Source organism: Camelina sativa, chromosome 2 (assembly GCF_000633955.1).
Source record: "Camelina sativa cultivar DH55 chromosome 2, Cs, whole genome shotgun sequence".
Classification (NCBI taxonomy): domain Eukaryota; kingdom Viridiplantae; phylum Streptophyta; class Magnoliopsida; order Brassicales; family Brassicaceae; genus Camelina; species Camelina sativa.
This window is the reverse complement of record NC_025686.1, coordinates 6,719,183-6,735,864: the sequence shown is the minus strand read 5'-3', so window position 1 is coordinate 6,735,864 and position 16,682 is coordinate 6,719,183. Positions and strand designations below refer to the sequence as shown.

At 38.4% G+C, this 16,682-nt stretch overlaps 1 protein-coding gene and 1 pseudogene across 1 annotated transcript; both read left to right on the top strand.

Moving 5' to 3' along the window:
* LOC104749154 lies at positions 2,712 to 3,749 on the top strand. Its single transcript, XM_019229997.1, has 2 exons — positions 2,712 to 3,292; positions 3,368 to 3,749. Exons 1-2 carry the CDS (start codon positions 2,712 to 2,714, stop codon positions 3,747 to 3,749), a joined length of 963 nt encoding a protein of 320 aa, XP_019085542.1.
* LOC109126446 overlaps positions 9,963 to 16,682 on the top strand; it is a 25,869-nt pseudogene continuing 19,149 nt past the window's right edge.

Sequence of the window (16,682 nt, the reverse complement as noted above, 5' to 3'; positions counted from 1 at the left end):
CACAAAATCTCAAATTTATGGTTTTTAGTTTTTCTTTGAAATTTAGAAAAACCACTTAAAAACTAGTTTTCCTAATCTTTAGGGAATCCAATTTTTGAAAATCTTGAATGGTAAAGAAATAGATTTTCAAAAAATCAAAAACCAAAATCAACTTAAAAACTAGTTACCATTCAAGGCCTTAGTCTGTCCGTAGTGGCGGATCTAGAAAAGTTTTTTGCATGCTGCATTCTTTATTTAATTTTTAGTATTAAACCCGTGCTATGCATGGGAGTATTTTTGCAAATAATATATATATCCAATAATTTTTTATTTATTATTTTTTTTGAATGAATGTAAAATTTTATTTATCAAAAAAATACACAAAACGACATGTTGAACTGGTTAAAGAATCTCAGCTGCACATATTGATTTGAAAAAAATAATGCAGCATGATGCTTCATTAAATTCAAGACTTCTCCAACAATTCATGAAAGTAAAATTTTTGTTTTTGCGAAAAGAGGTTTTCGAAAAGTTATCTTTTAGAATAATTTTATAGGAACAAGGCGATTACCAATTGACCTCGAAACTCATGCCTAAGAGAAAAAGGCAAATTGCGAGTTCCTCTCGCAGATCTCCGTCGGTGGTCGGCTTCACGCCGGTCCACTGAGAATTGCCGCTTCTTTCTTCCGCCTCCTGGATTTCCCAACATGAAGACACGCATTGCTGGTGCGGAAGTTCCCCTGAGACCTCCGGATCCGAATTCTGTTCAACCCCCAGATCTGAGTGCTGTTCAACCTCCAGATCTGAATCCTCATCCCGACATTATGTCGCCGCCGACAGCTTCTACGACGACTCCTTCAGTTACACAAATCTCCTCGATTCCTGTCAATATTCCTTCTACCACAGCCCCTACTCAAGCAGAGCGGTTCAAGACGTCATTGAGGAATCTTCGAAAAATCAAAACTCCGGTGGTCATTGAAGATGGACAACCAGTGGTACAAGCTCCAGCCTTAGTCTTGCTAAAAGCAGCAGACCAGTGGAAAGGTCACATAGTGGCGAGGTTCCATTGTCTAATCCCACCTTCCTCAAAAATTTTCTCAGATTTGAACCCAGTTTGGGGAAAGTTTGGAAACATTGTTATTCGACAAGTTGACGAGAAGACGTGCATTATTATGATTCCATGTACCTCCACTCGAGAATGGGTTCTGCAGGTTGGCTATTGGCAAGCTGGGAATTGTGCATTCTCAGTGTTCCCGTGGTCGGCGAATCCCTCTCTCGAGATGCAAGATCTAAAGACGGCTCTGACATGGGCAGTGTTGGAGAATGTTCCTCCCCAGATGTACTCCTTCGATGGAATTAGCGTAGTTGCTAGTGCTATTGGAGAACCCCTTCACACAGAGAAGTCACGGTTAGATCCCTACTACTTTGCGCACACTAAAGTGAAAGTGGAGATATCCCTGGAGAAACCGCCTCCGACGGTGATTATTGTAAGAGACTCGGAGATGAACACGGTCAAGGTGAGGGTATCCTACCCAAGATTGCCACCAAAATGTTGTAACTGTGGCAAGTTTGGACATTTGCTAAATAGGTGTCCGGAACCTTTAATAAAGAAGAACTATGATGCTCGATGGAAGGAAAGGTTTGTTCCGGGTGGCTCTGCAACCGTGGACACTACAATTCCCCTTGAGAGCAGTCAACTCTCTAAACAGGATACAGGAAGAAAACCTGAAGAAGTTATCCGTCGTCAACAGCAAGGGGAAGAGAATAAGATTAAAAAAAAATTGATTAGGGCTTCAACTAGAAGGAGATCAAAAGAGAGGAGTAGGAGTTCACCTCCAGTTGAAAAGATTGTTAGCCATCAGAGGGATCAGACTATGTCTGCTCAGACCCAAGAGGCAGTTAAGCTCTGGTTAAAGGAAAAAAAGAATCAAAAATTGAATAAGGCTCTTGCGGTGGTGGTAGAAGCACCAAAAGAGAATGGGTGGATTTTGGTAGGGTCGAAAGCGAAAGATAAAGAGAAGGGTCCAAAGAGAAAAAACATAACAGGGGAGGCATCTTCATCAAAAGGCTTAGCAGAGCTAAGGAAACCGCTAGTAGGGATAAAGAGCGTTAAGAAGCTTGCCAAGCTGGAATCAAAGATGCTATTTGTGAAGAAGCCTCAGCGACGTTTTCCTCCTCATCCGGTGGAGCAGGTTGTTGAGAAGGAGACGATCTCTGGTGAACTCTCTGGTGTTCAGGCCAGCCGAGGTAGCTCCTCAGGGAAGCCTGATACCGAATGTTAGAGCGTAGCTCTACTTCTTTTGGCAGTGTGAATAATGAGAGTTTTATGTTGGAATATTAGAGGCTTGAATGATCTATCTCGAGAGAGATTTTTGCGGAGTTGGGTCGGTAAGTATAAGCCCATAATGGGAAGTGTTTTGGAGACCCATGTAGCGGAAGAGAATGCAAGGAAAGTTTTTGAGGCTTCTTTCCCGGGTTGGAGGTACAAATTTAACTATGAGTTGGTGGAGAATGGTAGGATCTGGTTGGTGTGGGATCCGGCAATCTCAGTTATTTGTTTTTACAAGTCAGCACAAGTGATGCTGTGTGCGGTGTTTAACCCAACAACTAGAGAGAGCTTCTCAGTTGGTTTTGTTTATGCTTATAACACTCAAGTTCAAAGGAGGGAGCTTTGGAGGGACATTAGACGAATTGTCTAGGAGTCCCCTACTAGAAACCTTCCACTGTTGTTAATGGGGGATTTCAATCAAATATTGTCTGCTGATGAACACTATTCGGTGATTCCTTATACTCTCCTGTTGCCAGGGATGTCTGAGTTCAGAGGTTGCTTGGAGGATAATGAACTGTCGGACATGCCTAGTAGGGAAACTCTCTTCATGTGGTTTAATGGTCAACACGATGATCCTATAATGAGGAAACTCGATTGGGCAGTAGTGAATGATGTGTGGTGCAGTAAGTTTCCAGAGGCAGTTGCCATATTTGAGTCTCCAGGAGACTCGGATCACTCTCCGTGTTTAGTCCACACCTCATCGGTGGTACAGCACACGAAAAAACCTTTCAAGTATTTTTCCTTCCTCTCTACTCACACACAGTTTCAAAGCAGAATTAAGGAGGCTTGGCAGAGAGAGGTTTGTGCCGGCTCCAAACTGTATACCCTTGGTCAGAGGTTGAAGATCACTCGTCTTGCATGTAGGAGGCTGAATAGAGAGGGTTTTGGTAATATACAACAAAGAACCAAAGAAGCTTTGGAGCACCTAGAGCAGGTTCAGGCGATTCTTATGTCTACTCCATCAGATGAAAACTTTAGGCAAGAGTTTGTGGCTAGGAAATCTTGAAAGTTCTTTGAAAAAGGTCAAGAATCATTCTATCGACAAAAATCTTGTATTAGGTGGTACAAAGATGGTGATGCCAACACGTTTTTCTTCCACAGGACGATGATAGCTAACCAAGGAAAGAACTGCATCAAGTTTCTAAGGGGAGCGGATGAGGATCTGATTCATAATGCGGACCAAATCAAGGACATGATCCTGGCGTATTATCAGGGGCCCCTAGGAATTGTAAATGATGAACTGGAACCTATGTCTATAGAGGAGATCAAGGATCTTACTTCTTTTAGATGTGGAACATCTTTGGGCAACCAGCTGCTACAAGTTCCTACACCTGAGGATATCAGAAGGACAATTGCGTCAATGCCAAAAATAAGGCACCGGGTCCTGACGGGTTCCCAGTCGAGTTCCTATGGGAAGCCTGGGACGAAGTGGGAGCTCTAGTGATTCAGGCGGTGCATGAATTCTTCACCTCAGGGGTCTTACTGAGAATCGTCAACACCACAGTGATAGCCTTGATACCAAAGATCTCAGGAGCGGATAAGATAAGCCAGTTTCGACCCGTTTCATGCTGTAATACGGTGTACAAAATCATATCCAGACTTTTAAAGCGTAAGTTGAAGTTATTTGTCTCAGATTCGGTGCAAGCGAATCAGGTGGGGTTTATCTAGGGTCGCCAATTGTGTGAAAGTTGGTAACTGACTTTCATGTTGTTGGGGAGACTAACAAGGGGTGTTTACAGGTAGATTTAGCCAAGGCTTATGACAACCTGGATTGGCAGTTTCTTTTGAACGTCATCCATGCCTTTGATCTCCCGGAGAAGTTTATTGGGTGGCTTAAGGTCTGGTTCACTACTACAACCTTTAGCATTGTAGTGAATGGTGAGTCGGTCGGGTTCTTTCCTGGCAAGAAAGGATTGAGACAAGGTGATCTCATATCATCTCTGTTATTCGTTATGGCGATGGATATCTTGTCAAAAAAGCTGGACAAAGGTCTGCTCAACTAGAGGTCCGAACCTCATCCTTTGTGTATTGCTCTAGTAGTATCTCACCTGAGTTTTGCTGATGATATCCTCATCTTCTTCGATGGACAAGAAGACTCATTGCAGAGCATTTTACAAATCCTAGAAGAGTTTAAAAGGAAGTCGGGGTTGGGGTTAAACAGAGATAAAACAGTTCTATTTCTCAATGGTGGAGATTCTCAGGGAACAGCGAGTATGGCAACCAATACGGGTCTGAGTCACAGATCTCTTCCAGTTAGATATTTGGGGGTTCCTCTAACTTCAAGGAAATTGTCTAAGCATGACTATCAGCCGTTGATTGACAGAATTCATAGGAAGTTCTCGTCCTGGACTGTAAGGCATCTGTCCTTTGCGGGGAAGCTTCAACTGATCAGTCGGTGATATATTCAACGGTGACTTTTTGGGCCTCTATCTTCCTTCTCCCTAATAAATGTCTAGAGGAAATAGAGAGAATCCCTAATGCCTTCATGTGGAAGGGTACTCCTAACTCTGCTAGAGGCGCCAAAGTAAGTTGGGATTCAGTGTGTACGAGTAAGGACAGTGGTGGTCTCAGGTTAAAATGGTTGCTGCCTTGGAACAAAGTCTTGGGGTTAAAGTTAATCTGGTTGATTTTCTCTGCAGTAGGATCTCTGTGGGTTTCCTGGGTAAGAAGAAACTTTACAGACAAGAGAACTTCTGGCAAATGGTGAATGTGAACTCGAGAAGCTGGATATGGAAGAGCATATGTAAGCTTCGTGCTCTAGCTAGGCCGTTTGTGGTTTGTAAAGTGGGTACATGGATCACGTGCAGTTTTTGGAGTGATAACTGGACAGGTTTGGGGCCGTTATTGGACATCACGGGAGAGAGGGGTCCAATATCAACATGACTACCCAAGAACGCAGTGGTTGCAGAAGCTTTGAGGAATGGTGACTGGTGGATCTCCGAAAGTTGTAGTAGGAATCCCATCATAGTCCTATTGAAGGATTGCCTTCCACCTTTTCTGTAGTCAACCCACAACCGGATGGTGAAGATGATGTTTTCCTGTGGAAGGTGGGAGATACCGAAGCTTCTGATAGGTTCTCCACGGCCAAAACATGGGATTATCTAAATCCGTCCGGGCAGAGAGTTGATTGGTGTGATTCTGTGTTGTTCAAGGGGAAGATTCCTAAGCATGCCTTCATTACTTGGCTGGTTGCGAGACACAGATTGAACACGAGAGACAGGCTAATCGGGTGGGGATTGGCAGTTCCATCGATGTGCCTGCTCTGTGGGTCATTGAATGAATCCAGGCAACATCTATTCTTTGATTGTAGTTTCTCAAAGGAGGTGTGGAGGTATTTTTACTCAAGGGCAAGAGTTTGGCCTCCAACTCAGTTTCAGGATTGTCTGCGGTGGGTAAAGAATCCGTCTCGAGACCGAAAGGTGGCAACTATTTTAAGATTGGCTTTTCAGGCTTCGATCTATCTACTCTGGAAGGAACGAAACTCAAGACTTTACACAGCAAACTCTAGGACCTACACCACAATCATTGAAGAGATTAAAGTAATCATAAGGAGCTGGCTGGAGCCCTTCTCAAGGATTTAGCGAGCATGAAGCATTCTCAGTCCTCAAGGCGATTCACTTCTCATCACGTGGTTTGGCAATTTTCAGAACTAATATACTCTCATTGTTGTGGTTTGTATTTTTTCTTTTGTGGTGATAATTGTAGGGGAGAGTCCACTTGGATCAGTTAAGGTGGCAAAAGCAGGTTTGTTTTTGTAAAACAGGAGAAGATTTGTTTCTTCCTGTCGGGCCTATGGCTCTTTTGGGCTTTTGTCTATAATTTTCTTAATTAATGGAAAGTTATTAAAAATAATAATAATAGTAATAATTTTATAGGGAAATATGATGGTTTTATATTGTATATTTTCTAGAGGTGAGGGTGCAGTGGAGTTTGAGAAGTTTCTTTACATTGTATTGCTAAATCAAACATCTGACAAAAATATATATATATGTACTCTCTATTGACAATAGACTAATTTACCGAGAAAGCTGAAAGGATTGATACATCATGGCCAAAATACATCGGTTTAATTATGTCATCTTCAACACCTCATCTTCCATGTCCCTACAACCAATTGAACATAAACCACCAATTCGTCATATACAATATCGAAACTCTAAAAAATGAAATTATATAAGGGAAAATGTGGCAGACCACTCACTGTATAAACGACTCCAAATTAAGGTTTTGAGACTGAGGTTGAGGAGACCCATATTTTGTTTTTTTTTATCGACTGAGAGATTTTATGATGTATCTAATATATAGGGAAAAAAAACAGAGATCGTGGGAGAAAGGTTTATTTATTTTTATTTTTTCCTTCATTCATGTTAGCATGATCACGTTTTAGTTTTTAACTGATTTTTATTAACTTAAAATGTTTTTAAATCCTATGTAACATATTTTCATTGGCCATGTGACTTGTGATTTATAATATAAAAGATTACGCCGACAATGCGCAATAGTGCACGTATAATTTCATGTATATATTTTTCTTGAAGATTTTTAAAATCTTCTATTTCATATATTGATAAAAACTGGTAACAGTTGAATTGTTTTAAATGCTTTTAGGACATACATAATGATATAAATATCAAAGAAGCTGATTTAAAAGAAGTTGATTGAAATAGTCGACGACGGCGATTTGGGCAAAGATGTTACCCCTTCGTCCATTTGTTTAATTTAAAAACTGAATATTATGATTCTTAATAATTGATTTGGGCCGAACAATACAGTTACTTAACTTAATATATTATTATGGACTAAAATATTTTAATCTTCTCGTCCGAAAGAAAAGAATTAAAACAGGGAAACTGTTTTTAAGGAACTAAATACAAATTGATGGAGTTTTTTAATACTACTACGTTGATACAACAATATGTGGCAGATATTATTTAGGGAAATATCTAAAGAAGACTACATATAATGTTTTAAAAAAATAAAACTTGCAATACACACCGGAAAAATATTAAATAACCTCTTAAAAATGAAAATTGCATTTGTTATTTACATTGACAAATTTAATAATGTATCAAGTATATACCGCAGCCACAATGGGTCAATTAATAAATATATTTACAATAATATTACATTTAAACAAAAATAAATTATTACAAACTCGAATTTAACAAAATAAAAGGCCTCCTAACAATATACCTATGAAATAATTATACTTCATTTAAAAAGGATAAAAAATATAAGACTTCATTAAATCTATCTCGTAAGTACAATATTTTAAAGATATAACCCCTCAAATACTTATATCCGTTAAAATCAAAATGTGTTATACAACAGATTAAATTAAAATATTAAAACCTAAATTTTTAAAATAATAACTTAATACAGATATCAACAACCATTTAAAAATTGATTAAAACATACCAAACAGTATAGTTATTATAGACAAACAATTAACTTTATAAATACGTATTATTCAAAGTTAAAAACACAAGAGGTACTGAAAAAAAATTATTCTAGATAATTGAACAAACTTATATAACTTACTGTTTAATTTACTAAAATTAAAATACTTCTTAACTTAGTAAATAAATAATAGATTTATAGCAGAAGAAAATAGAATTGTTTAAAAAACAGTGGTTAGAATAACTAATTTTAATTACAGACTAACTTTAACAAATATAAAAACATTTGGTAAAACTAATAAATAAATAATGTTTAATAGTTAAATAGTATTTGTCTCAGTTGTCTTATTAGTTTTTCAAAAGTTTTCACAAAAAAATAATGAACCTAAGCAACGGTACAATCAATTGATATAACTGATTACTATTATATACGTTTTGTCACATTTAAATCAGATACAGATGCTATGCAAATTGATGATTACGTAGTAGTAGTTGTTGTTGCAACTTCAGTAACTCAAACTTTTGCGGTTTTAAATAAGGTGTTTCCTATTGTTGTTCCAAAGGTTCTCAAGAAGAAGGAATTGAAATCAAACTACTACTCAAACATCTATTACAGAGTAAGAAATCAGTTGCACTGACTGATATTAAACACACATAATTATAAAAACAACACAAAACATGCTATAAGCAAATGTCACAACACAAAAGAAAAACACAAACCAAAACAACAATCCGCGCATAGCGCGGGCACCCACCTAGTTGAGATTGCCTGAGTTATTTAACCTCTTTTTGTTAATTATTAAACTGTCGATTTGACATCCTGAACACGGCGTATTATAAAACTTCATGTAACGTACAATAACGTCGAGAGAGGATATAAACATTACGCCAATAACGTCAATATTATTTCATATCAATATATATCTATATATATCACAACTATTTTGTTATTACTGAGTATATATGTTCTCACTCTCTTAAAAAGAACTAATGATATATATATATATGTATAGATATCTCTCTTAAAAAGAATTAATTACAGTGGGTACGTCTCTGTTGTTCTCTTTCTCTCTCTCTCTATGACATAAGCGAAATCAATCTAATTTACATCTCACGGATGAATACATTATTACCCTAAATAATTTGAACTTGTTCCTTAGCAAACATTGATTAATTTTATTAAGTTCATTAGGATCTAACCTAAATTATGTATGATGTTAAGAAAAGCTTAATGACAAATTATTGATGTGTAACATGTGTTGTGTAGATTTATTTAGAGAGAGAGAGAGACGTACCCACTAATCAGTCACAAGTCCTTTGTTGCAGGTCCTTGGTCGTGATCAGCCATTATGGCAATGCCGGAATGGCTCTCACAAGTCCACCTTTGCAACATCTGATACTTGGCATCTAATCCGTCAGCAGCACCCTCCTTGCGCTTGGTCTAGTGGGGTTTCGTTCACTCACTCTACTCCGAAGTACTACTTTGTTACTTGGCTAGCTTTTCACAACCGACTCTCGACGGGTGATAAGTTGGTCCAATGGACGGCTACTGCAAATGGTGCATGCGTCCTCTGTAACAGCCAGCAGGAAACTCGAAACCATCTCTTCTTCTCCTGTCCTTACTCCTCTCAACTTTGGTCTCCTCTGACTCTTACTCTGCTGGGGACTAAGTACACTGTAGTTTGGGATCACTTGGCCTCTTTGCTACTCGACGACTCCATCCCTCCGCTCCATCGTTTTCTTCTGCGTTACACTTTCCAAATTTCGATACACAGTCTTTGGCGCGAACGCAATGCTAGGCGGCATGGTACGGCTCCCACTCCATCGTCCAGTCTCTTCCGGTTCATCGACAAAAGCATCCGCAACAGGCTGCTCACCTTGTCGACGGTCTCTGGTTATGAGAATGTTCTTCAGCTCTGGTTCCAATTTCACCCTCTTTAATCAGTTGTTTCTTAAGCATTTTTTAGATTTCTATTTCTAAATTCAGCTACAATGATGCATTAATTTGTAAAACAGTCTTTTTTTTGGTGAATATAATTTAACATTCATACAAAAAAAAAAATCAGTCACAAGTCGTCCAAGTGTGGTTCGCAGGTTTCCATTTTTAGATATTCCAAAAAGAATTGAACTTAATTTACACCTACCTCCAAAACTAATACTCCCTCAGTTTCATGATATAGAGAAGTTTTTGTATTTTATAATATAAAATATTTTCAATTTTTATGCATTTTAAAAGTAGTTTAATACTTTATATTATGCAGTACTCATTTATAAAATACTGTATGTGTTTTAATTCTTATTAATACAACGTTTTCCTTTCTCTGAAACAAAATATAATACAGGAAATACCAAAAAATCTTCCTAACACAGCCAAAGAATGAAGATGGAGTTAGCGGGTGGCAAGTTTGGAACCGCAACGGGTCCAAATGTCCGGAGGGTGGACGAGACCATTCCGATACGGAGAACAAGACTACCAATTCTGGGGCTGGAGCTGAAGTCACCGAAGGACATGAGGTTATGAATTTATCAATTTCTGATCAGATAGTATGAAATTTCATATAGTTTTCCGTTTTTCTATAATACGAAATTATGAATTTATCCAGAAATTGATTATCATCCTGAACTTGGACTAAATTTTATTTAAATGGTACAAACTGAAATATTTGAATCAAAATCAAAATTATATATATATGTTAACCGCAATTAATTGAGCAAAACTTAAGCAAAAATTAAGAAAAATTGAGCAAAACATAAAGCAAAACATAATTTTTTGAAAATGTGATGAAATAAATTTTCAAATAACAGAAATATACATATATATATATATATATATTTAAAGCATCTAATTACTAACGACACAATATATATATATATATAGAAGCGTCTTGATGCTAAGGTTAAATTTACCCGAATATTGAGTTTCTAAAGTTGGGTTCTCGTTTTTATTAACTTTATTAACATTATAATAATTATTGCGACTGTAATCATTGGTTACTCAAATTCGGTTGTGTCATTTAAATTTAAGAGATCATACAGTCTCTAAAGATCTATTAAAATAAGTTTGGAGATTTTTATGGGATTAAAAATTTATTGCGTAGAGTTGTTTTTGGAAAAATCGAAATGTATAGATGTTGTCAAGCTATTTATGGTAATAAACATATCAAATTAGGTCGATTTAAATAGTTCTTTTAATTGAGTTTCTACGAAATGTTATTTTAGGAAAATTGTTAGGGGTTAATGTTGTAAATAAAAAAAAATTAAATAAGCAAAACTTAAAGGGCATAAACCAAAATGTACTTCAAAAATGTTAATATAGATAGTATATATTTCATATATATATTGCTGAAAATGTATTATATATTTAATTTTATTTGTTATCGACTAACTAAAAAAAGTTATGTATCTTTGAGATTGAACAAAGAGTTTAAGTGGTTCGAGAAAAAGACTTGAAAGGAACATATTGATGTGGATCTGTTTTGTGCCAAGTTCCCACCACCAGAGGTTATTGATGTTTCTGAGGCGCATCAAGCTCACCCTTCTCAAGGACAAGAGTTTGATCCAGTTCGATTGCAATGCAAAATGTGGGGAGGCTGGGTATGGGCTCCCTTACAAATGTCATGAATGTGATTTAGCCTTCCATGTGAATTGTGTATGGACTTCACCGGAGGTAGAACATCTGTCAGAGGTACACCACACTTACCACCCCTTACACCCTCTTAAGCTCCACACAAGTAAACTTCCTGACTATTCTGATGGTAAATATCGTCTTTGCGCAAGAAATTTGGATGATAGATTGTTTTATCATTGCCCTGCTTGTAACTTCAGCTTGGATATGAGATGTGCTTTAAGCCCACCCCCACAATATATTTTACATTTGAAAGCTCACGATCACCAACTCACCCTTCTCCCAAGACTGGATTCTTTTACATGTAATGCTTGCGGGTTGAAGGGAGATCGAAGTCCTTATGCATGTTTTCAATGTGGTTTCATGATCCATCAAGACTGCCTTCGCCTTCCACGCCTCATAAACATCAATCGACATGATCACCATATATCTCGCACTTCTGTTCTTGGTGTTGTGAATTCTGTATGTGGAGTTTGTCGCCAAAAGGTAGATTGGACTTGGGGCGGGTATTCTTGTCAAAGGTGTCCTCACTATGTTGTTCATTCGAAATGCAACTCTTGATCATTGTCAGATCTACCCCCTTAACTCTAGTCTCAAACTGAGTTTCAACCATTTGAACAAAAGAAGGAAAAATGTGAAGAACATCTAATTTACTTTTCATTAGATAAACCCAGGTAGCCCGTGATTGATCATCAACGATGGTCAAAAAATATTTGAAACCATTGTGAGTAGGAACAGAAAAAGGACCCCAAGTGTCTATATGAACCAATTCACAAGGAAGATTTTTAATATTATTCTTAGAAATATACGGTATATGTTTTTGCTTTGCCAAGTGGCAAGTTTTACAATGAAAATCTTTCAAAAGTTTTAGTTCATAATTGAAATGTAAAACATTAGAAAGAGACTGAAGCTTATAAAGAGAAGGGTGACCTAACCATTTATGCCAGAGGTCATGAAAGGTGACAGTAGCAGCAAGAAAATAAGCTTTATGGACAGGTAAATTTATTGACTCTATGTCCAGAAAGTAGAGATTAGCCACCTGTCTACCCATTCCAATCATTAAGTCCCAAGAAAGATCCTGAAGAACACAAGAATTCTCATCAAACCAGATTTTACAACCCATAGATTTTGTCAAGCAACTGACACTTAAGAGATTAAATTTGAATTGGGGAATGAAAAGGAAATCGTGAAGAACTAAATGATTGCCCAAATGAATAGATCCTATCCCAACAATGCTCACTAGACCCCCATTAGGAAGGTTTACGTTAGTATTGGAAAGTGGCTTGAAAGTGGAAAAAGAGGATTTATCATGGCAAATATGATTAGTAGCTCCTGTGTCTATCACCCAAGCATTGATAGCAATAAGATTGCTATTTGCGGAACAGACATATCGCTTAGTATGAGAAAAAGGATCTGGTATATCAACACTGGAAAAGAACAAATGATAGAGGGATAAAAGTTACCAGGTGTTGGACCATTAGGTAAAGAAGATGGGATGGAAGACACTGAAACCGCATGAACTTCAGGTGTGGGAGCAGAGCTATGGATTCTGGTGTTGAGGAAGGAAACTATCTGTTGCATCTGTTTGGTGGAGAGATCATCACTCAGTTTTGGAGTTTCTGTGATGATACTACCGTCAGGACCACTCTCAGCAATGACATTAGCTGTTGTAGGGATGGTCTGTGAAGACTTGAAACGAGGATGACCAACAGGATAACCATTCTTCTTGTAACATTTATCCATGACATGTCCAATTCAACCACAGAAAGTGCACATTGACTTATTTTCTCTCTGAAAGTTGTATCCACCAGAAGATGCGCCCTGAGATTGCTGTTGACTAACTTGAAAAGCTGAAGAATCAAGAGTACCAGACGATGGAGGTATAACAGCCGACCTTTGAGAGTCATCTTGGTCTAGCATATTGTAGACTTCAGACAAAGACGACAAGCTTTTCTTCATCAATATCTGACTACGCACAGTGTCATAGTTGCAGTTGATTCCCATCAAGAAATCAATGACACGGTTTGTCTCTCTTTCAGCCAAAAGATATTCAACAGTCCTCCCAGTCACCTGAAGACTAGACAGTTCTTCCCACAACGATTGAGTCTTCGTATGATAAGTAGACAAATCCATGCTACCTTGACGAAGCGAATGAATCTGTTGGCGAAGCTTATACAACAGTGGAAGATTAGACTTGTGAAAGCGAGTGTACAAATCTTTCCAGATCTCTACAGCGGTAGGAAAGTACAAGATACTGGAATAGATCTGTTTTGTCACACTGTTAAGCATCCATGATTTCACCATACTATTGCATCGCTTCCATATAGGATAGTAAGGATCAGTTTCCGCAGGTCGAACGATAGATCCATCCACAAATCCTAACTTATTCTTAGCTTCAATACTCGTAGTCATAGCTATAATCCAAGTTCTATAGTTTGTTCCATCTAAGAGATCGGGAACAAGAACCAAACCTGGATGATCGGAGCTGTGAAGATGATAGGGACTGTGAATGTTGTCAGGAGAGTTCAAAACCGTGAACGGAGGAAAAACAACGAAGGACGAGTGTCGAGTGCCTGATGCGTAGATCCAGAGGCGACTCGCAACGGCGACGAGCTTCGAGACTTGTCACGAGAGATCGGAGAATCATTTTCCAGCAGATCCGGTGTAGATGAGCGATACTTCGATGTTGTCTTTCGTTTTCCAATGGCAGATCGAGCTCCAATCAAACGAGAGGTAGTCGAACTAGAAAAGGAATCGAAAGAGAAGAAGAAGACGCAAGAGGCTACAACGAAAGGATCAGATCAGAAAAAAAAAAAAGAACAAACGTCGGCGACGATTCAAATCTTTCGTCGGAGAAGTTTGTTAGACGGTGAGGGAGAAATAGATATTTTGCTCTGATACCATATTAGTAAAATAATCTCATTCTCATTAATTAGATAAAATGTATAATTGGAGGTTTATATACAATTGACCAGGCCTAAACCAAAGCCTCTAAACCAGCTAATCCTAAACTATACAGACTCCAATTAAACCATAATAATATGAACTATATACAATGAGAATCATATACTATAATAAAATGTGCTACTAAAAAGGAAGTGTGGAACGAGAAAGAACTCGAAGGAGTTTCTGAAGAGACAGAAGATATGGAGCCATATGTGGTAATAGATAACAACACAATACAACATTTCAGCTGCAAAGAGCATTACCCTAAGATTCCACGTTAATGGTTTTCTTTTTGACGAAAATAAGCGGTGTGATATGTCTATATTTTGTCTCTCCTTAGCCTATTTTTATCATGCATTTAGCTAGGATAACTCATTGGTTTGCATCATTTTCTAGTTCTTTCTATACACTTTGCACGTCTAGGTAGCTTTTGCATCATCCTTGCATGCATTGTGCATTTTGGAGTATTTCAGGTATTTAGGAGACGTTTGAAGCCCGTCTCGTCCGAGCCATTGTCACCATCTCCGTATCGTCCGAGCCATTGTCACCATCTCCGTTTCGTCCGAGCCATTGTCACCATCTCCGTCTCGTCCGAGCCATTTTCACCATCTCTGTTCCGTCCGAGCCATTGTCACCATCTCCGTCTCGTCCGAGCCATTGTCACCATCTCTGTTCCGTCCGAGCTATCCGTCCAAGCCATGCTCCTCAGCCTTCCATCCAAGCCATGATGACATTACATTCCATTTGACGCACGCGGACTAGATCTCACATATCGGGAAGAAGGACGTTTGGTTTCACACGCTTCAGGAGATTACCGAACCGACGCTTTACCTTGTCGTTTTAAGTTTTAGGGCTTTCCATGTTGGACTACTATATATACATTTTGTTAAGTCTTTGCGGAGACATCTTATCTTTTAATCTTATTTTCGTTCCCAGAAGGTTTCTGAACCTAGCCACCAATACGTCCTGAGACTTGTTGTCCGATATTTCTGAGATTTATTCAGATTTTGCATTTGATTCCTTCTACAAAGTTGTTCATCTTATTTTTATCTATCCTATTATGCTTGATTCAATGATATCTTTGTTTGCATCCTTGACTATGATTTTCGGATCTGAGGAATGTGTTAGTTCTTGAGGATGGGATAGATTAGGTGTTTAGGATGTAGGGTGTTTAAGCTTGATTTGTATGATTCCCTTCTGGACTAGAGTTAGAATTGCTAGTTTCTCTCTGATCAATTGGAACTAGGTTTGAGACATTTCCACACCCAAAAGGTGTTTGATGAAATGTCTGACCAACTAGTGCAAGAGACTTATGTTCCTAGCCTAAGAGATTAGTTGTCTAGGATGTTTGTTGACGTGAATGAACTTGTTTGTCATGCCTGCCCAACCACGTTTCTCTAGCGAGAGCTAGGTATGGAAGTGGTTGAGTCTGAGTAGCTTTTGCCAAGAGATTGGATTAGCTAAGTTGTGATGTTCATTGTTTAGGGATACTTTGCTTGTGGTATGTTAAACACTCCTTAGACTAGGATACTCCACCGACATCAATTACCCCATCCTTAGGACTTCTTTCCTTCTGATTTTTATTACATTCCTGGAACTATTTCGTTTGTTCATGCTTAGAATCGTTTGCGTTTTTATTCACTTTCGCTTCTTGTCATGCATTCTTGTTTCTAGTTCTGTGACTCATTTCCGTTTCGTATTTTGATCATTCTAGGACTGTTAGATAAAAACACTCTTCGAATTGGCTTAACTTGTGACCTCTTGATTGCATCTTGAGTGATAGTAAACTTTTCCAACTGGATTGACACCTTAAGTAATACAACGCATAAGGTTAATTGAACCTACTAGGAGACACCAAAATCTTAGTATCAATTTGGCGCCGTTGCCATTTGGGATTCTTTTTGCTACATTTAAGATTTCAAGTTTTGCAAGATTAAGTTTCATTACATTTATCATTCCGAGTACTGACTTGTTTTGGTTTTCTGCTTGTTTGTTTTGCATCTCAGGTTCCTGTTGATTGCAACCTTGCATGCACACCAGATCAAGAGGGCATCAGAATCTCCTTCCTGTGATCGATGAAATCAACCGGTTGCAACGCCCACGACAAGCTCGTCAACCCATTGAGCATCCCGCACACGTCACTATGGAACAACAGCATGAACCACATCAGGGACCGCAGAACATTGGTGCTGGGGATGCACCAAACACTCACACTCAACGTGCTGGAATCGTCCCTCCCGCCGTGCCGAACAACAACTTCGAGATCAAAAGTGGTCTGATCACCATGATCCAAGGAAACAAGTTTCACGGGTTGCCTATGGAGGATCCACTCGACCACTTGGACGAGTTCGACCGTCTTTGTGGTCTCACCAAGATCAACGGCGTGAGTGAGGATGGTTACAAG